The 6218-nt window shown below is 25.2% G+C and overlaps 1 protein-coding gene across 1 annotated transcript; it reads right to left on the bottom strand.

Moving 5' to 3' along the window:
• Positions 1-846: 846 nt before the first annotated feature.
• Positions 847-5830, bottom strand: LOC130955740 (BURP domain protein RD22-like). Its single transcript, XM_057882693.1, has 5 exons — positions 5671-5830; positions 5069-5177; positions 3762-3944; positions 2340-2729; positions 847-1679 (listed from the first exon to the last, which is right to left on the bottom strand). Exons 1-5 carry the CDS (start codon positions 5710-5712, stop codon positions 1258-1260), a joined length of 1146 nt encoding a protein of 381 aa, XP_057738676.1. The 5' UTR covers positions 5713-5830; the 3' UTR covers positions 847-1257.
• Positions 5831-6218: the final 388 nt, after the last annotated feature.

Below are 6218 nucleotides of genomic sequence, written 5' to 3'. Positions count from 1 at the left end.
TTATTTTTTTAATTTAATAAATTATGTTAATGATTTTTTTAGGAGTCATGAAGGTAACCTAAGAATTAATTTATGTTTCTAATTGATGAATAATGCAAATTTATCTATTAGAAGAAATTAAACAAATAATTGCCATAAGTTAAAGTATAGGCTGGGCATGCTTATGTGGTCTTATAAATTCTAGTTATTTATCACTAATAATTTAGATTTAAATAAATTACAGTTAATCATTAACCTGATTAATCTAATTAGGAGGGTCGTTGCACTTGAGTTATCAAGATGCAATTATAGTTAACTAAGAGAAATCCAACCATAATTATATATTACATTAGGAAAAGCAGGGTTGAACAATTGGTAGTAGAGTTTAAGATATTAGGTGAAGTTACATCCTAACTCCTACTATTGATCTATTGTTTCTTTATTTTATGATTTTTATCTTTGATATTTTGTTATTTTTCAAATTAATCATCTTATTGAGTAGTCTAAATAGATGAATTCAATTGAACTAGTATTTGAATTAGTCTTGAAGCTAATAAGAGAATGACAATTTTTTTATTTACTTTTTATTACTTGTAATTTGATGCAATTGTCAAAATTGAGTTTTATAAATTTGATAACAATTTTAAGCCAACTGAACGAAAAAATCTATCAAAATGAAACCTATTTAAAGTAAATTGGATTGGATTGAATATTATTTGATTTATAATGGAATTTTGAATCAAGAAATAAATCACTTTACTTGTGAGCGTGCGTGCGTGTGTTTTTTTCAGGAGAATACACAGCCAAACTTACACAAAATTTTTTAATAACAGTTTTCCATGCATATCTGTAGGAGAACAATAATGATGAAGCCACAATAATTAATATATCATATAATATGAAGTATAAATATTCATAAAATACATATGATGATATATCATATACTATATATCATATCTAAATTCTACATAATAATAAGCTAGGTAATGTGCAAGAAAACCACACAAAACACTAGCAATCAAGATTATATATATGTAATGGTAGCTATTTACATAAAAATATTTTTATGTGTAAAAATGATAGCCAATAATTATTGAAATTACAACGTGTTAATATCGATCTTAACTATCATTTTTACGTAAAAACATTTTTATGCAGATAACTACTATACGAATTCTAAAAAAAAAAAAACATTCAAATCAAGTTCTATAGCAAATGTTACACCGGTAATATGATACTAGTTATTATTCATAAGCTTACACAAATTAAATGGCACATCTAGTTGGAAACCCAGACAACATGATCCTCAGGAAGGAAGTGGCACACTGGTGTTCCAGGCTTAACTTTCAGCACTTGAAAAGCCAAATGCTTGGGGTTCCATCCAGAGGTATCGGTGTGGCAGACGGCGGCGGCCTTAACTCTGCTTCCATCAGCACCCTCCAAAGGCACCTTGAAAGCCATGATAGTTTCTGTCTTGTGGCAATAAAACACAGCATAAGGATAATTCTGTTTGTGGCACACAACAGCTTTATTCCCATGGTTTATCTTCTTCACACCGGGTGCAACGTTGTAACTCTGCAGCTTTGTTTCTTTGCTTATTTCGGTAGACACTAGATCAACATCTTTTCCAAGTTTCGAAGTGCTGAAATCTACCATAGATTCTAATGAAGTTGCACAATACTTCTCTTCACCTTTAATCCCTGGTAATATAATAATAAAGTAAATATATAATGATATTAGAATATATAAATCAAGGATCTATCATCCTAAGTCAATAGATTCACCATTGAATTTTTAAGAATTTTGTGTAACATATTTATAATTTTCAATTATATTAATAATATACTAAAATTAATTATTAATATAAAATATATATTAAAAATAAATTTTATATATATTGTGACAGATTTGATAGTAATTTTTGGTGTGTACATATATTTTTTTTAACCTTACTACTAATGTATACTAAAAACAATTACTAAATTAGCTACACTAATATAAGATACATATTTAAATACAAAATACACATAAAAATAAATTAAATAATATATCTATGTTAGAATATAATTAAGATTAATTAGTATTATTGAGTATATTCAAGTTGTATGGAATGATACAATATAAAATGATATTTATAGGTACTAAGAAAATCGTAACAATAAAAACGTAATATTCTATAATAAATATCCAGATATGCTAATTGATCCTAATTGATCTTAATTATATTCTAACAATCTATATAAAAGTTTATGATGGTTGATTTTTTTATATTTTTTTATGAAAAATATGTTAAGAGCTACAGATAATGTGGACTTTGAAATTCAAATTTGAAATAGGCGTTTAATCGAAACATGTTTTACCTGGCTCCTCGCATTCCTTGATGGTGTTCTTGATGGCATTAGCTTCATCTGATTGAGGCTCCACGGAGAACTTGTTGAAAACATCTTCCACTTTGTTGGATGAAAAGGGTAGCGAGTCTGCCACTTCGCGGGGCAAGAAGGTGGCGGCGGCGTCGGTGGTCTTGGTAAAGTGGAGGTTGAATTTGGTTCCGGGATGCAAATCGTTTTGTAAGAAGAAGAGTGCGACGTTGGGGTCATCATGCAACTGGGTCTCAGAAGCAGCATAGTTGTAAAGAAATGGAGAATGTGGTCCAACTCCAACATACACAGGCTTTCCCTTATGACCATGGCCTGTGTTCACTGATACTCCTCTTCCTCCACCTACATTCACATTTGTACCACCACGCTTCCCTGACTCACAAGTAACACGCTTATTACTTTTATAGTATTACTTATTATTTTCTTTTTTAAAGTTAAGAATGAGACTCAAATTTGTGATCTATAAATAAATATGAAAAAATTATGTCATTTAAATTATAATTTCTTAGTTATTTATGTTACTTAGGGTAATACTAGATAACCAATTATTTTCTTGAACAACATAAACAACTACTAATCAAATAAAAATACACTATATTTTAAAATTATTCACCTAAATTTTAATATTAGAATAATCATCCGCACACCTAATAAAATAAACATCTAATATATTCACTGTTCACATTGCTTAATATTTTTATTGTCTACCTATACTTTTCCTATTACTTATTGAGATCTTTTATATATATATATATATATATATATATGCGTAAAACATTTTCTTTTTTATATTAAAAATGATTATAAAAAATAAGAGGAGTTAAAAATAGCGAAAATTTGCGTATAGTTTTTTTTATCTGAATAATAGTTTTACTATATTAAGTATACATTAAAATTAGTCACTAGTATAAAATATATGTTAAATATAAAATATATATTAAAAATAAATTAAATAATATATATTTTTGTGTACATAGTGATTATATAAAATTGATAATTAAAATTATTAGATGATAATTTAATCAAATATATTAAATCATTTAAAAAAATTTTATTATTTAAAAATTTCAGGTATATATTAAAATTAATTATTAATATAAAATATATATTTAAAATATAAATATACATTAAAAATAAGTTAAAGAATACGTATATTTGTGACTAATTTTTATAGTTGATTTTAGTATATAAATAATATTTTTATTATTTTTTATATTATAAAAAGGATATATTTTTACCCGTATATTATTTACATATAACAAATATTTAAGAAAATTAAGTTAATCTTGTGAAAAATGTACTTTGCACGTAATATTTTTATTTTTTTTTTCAATATTATTTTTATTATAAAATAAACAATCTTAACTCTTTTAGACTTTACACACAATTCATGTGTATTTGTACCTGGGGCATGGACGCTAACTCCACCTTTGCCACCAACGTTGACATTGGTCCCTTTTCCGGTGTTAACGTGGACCCCTCCGTGGCCAACGTTGACTGCAGTGCCCCCGGGCTTTCCTTTCCCTGCTTGCACGTTCACACCACCTTTCCCTACACCCACATATGTGCTTTTCTCTTCCCTCCAATCTGCAAATCAAGTTTAACAATTAACCTCATTCTTAATTAATTCTTTGCAGTAATTAACAAATGATAACCAGTAATTAAAATTCATATACGATGTACGGTGCGTATTTTCATACTTTACTTTTTCTTTTGAAAAAAACAGAGTATAAATTTATAAATAAAAAACAGTAAAAAATAAAAAAAGGTTCCAATGATTTATTATCAATATACGACTTTCAAACTTTAATAACAAATATTTAAATTTAGATCTCTAAATTTTGAATTTTCATTTTAAAAGGTAAAATATAATTTTTTATTTTTAAATATTGTTTTTCTCATAAATTTTTTTAATTTTATTTATAAAATAAATAATAAAAAATTACACTTTATCTTTTAAAGTAAAATCTAAAATTTAGAGAATCTAAATTTCAAATATTTTCATCTATTGTGCAACTATATATATAATATTATTATAATATGTAGTAATGACAATAATTATTAGTAAAGATTTTTTCAATGATAAAAAAATATAATTACCATTATAATATATAATAATAACAACAAATACATAATTATTATAAAAATATAAGATAAATAAGGTATATAATAATTATTATGTTATTTCCATTAAAAATGATTTTTGTTAATAGTGTATATCCATAACTTTACATTCCTTACAAGTTTTATTATTTAGACTATTAATTACTATTATTAGAAATAAAAATATTTCCATTATTTTTTAAAAAAATATTTTACCATGAAAGTAAACAATTATATATAATACGAAAGAAAAGAAAAAATTATTTATAATATGAAAGAAAAATATTTTACATTCCTTACTATTTTCAACTAACAGTCTCTTTTCCGTTGAAAACATAAATAATTAAAAGAGAAAGACAAAAATATATCTAATATTATTTTCTCTTTTTATTAGTACTATTTTCTCTTTCTATTAGTCTTCTTCTTCTAATTGTACTTTTCTATTTAATATGAGTAGAATATAATATGTAAAAAATAATTAATCATTTTTCGAAATTAGAAAATGACACTTAATTTGTAATAAAATAAAAATAAAAATAAAAAATAATTAATTTAAAATGGAGTAGTAGTGTATATATATAGTTTGAAGATAGAGTATGAAGACTTACCAGGGTGCAAGATATTAGTGATGGCTTTTGGCATGGGTGTTGTGGGAAGCACTGACTTCCAGTAAAGTTCAGGAGATAAGGCACCACCATGGGTTGCTACCACAACTAACTGAAATAATTAATTATTATATTATTAAAATAATCATAAACTATTCTAGTATTCTACCATAAACAATAAACAAATAATATATACTATGAGAAAATCTAAGGACTAATGTTTTTACTAAAATTTGGACCGTGCTTAACTAATAAAAAAAATAAGTGATCTTATATTATTAGATATAATTTTATATTATTAAAAATATTAATAATAATTAATTAATGAATATACATTACAAAATTTACCGTCTTAACATTCCTGTAATAGAAAGAATTCAACTAAAAATTGTAGTTTGAAATTAAAGCTTTCTAAAAAAAGGTAACAAATTGATCTGAGCATGAGCATATGAACTTGAACTATATATATATATATATATATATATATATAGTAATAGTATATTTGAACTTGCACTCACTCCAAATAATGATTCACTTCATCACTTACACAAATAAAAGTGAAGCAAATAAAAAGAAGAAAAAAGGAAGTAGTATTAAGCTCTCACATTAAGTATAGCAAAGATGGGTAGTAGAAGAGGAAAGTCCATGTTGTTGGGAAGGAAGGAAATTAAAGCTGAAACCAACAAGTGCTTTGATGAGATGATATATAAAAGAAGGTGATGAATGAATGAATGTCCCTTCCTTACACTATATTTATATGCTAAAGATATTATTAAAATATTAATATTAAGGTAGGAATGATAATAACTTAATTAATTAATCAAGGAGGTGGGGTTCTAGAATCATGTTGTTTGAACAGCAACTAACTTACTACCAAATTTATCATACTGTGTTTAATAACTTCAACTGTCTCCGGTTCTCTAACTTTAAAATCTCATTTAGTGTCTTCGTGTAAGTAGGTACACATTGATTGACACGTATGTACATACATGGAGAGTGATAATAAATAAAGTCTTTATCACTATCGATTTTTATTGTCGATATTAATTTTTAGGATAAAAAACGCAAATAAGTTAGGCGGAAAATTTTTTTACCTAAATCAGCTAAAATGAAAAATTTTTTAGCATTCAACTAATGATTATTTTTATGTAAT

This window comes from Arachis stenosperma, chromosome 10 (genome assembly GCF_014773155.1).
Source record: "Arachis stenosperma cultivar V10309 chromosome 10, arast.V10309.gnm1.PFL2, whole genome shotgun sequence".
Taxonomy (NCBI): domain Eukaryota; kingdom Viridiplantae; phylum Streptophyta; class Magnoliopsida; order Fabales; family Fabaceae; genus Arachis; species Arachis stenosperma.
This window is presented reverse-complemented; position numbering and strand designations above follow the sequence as displayed.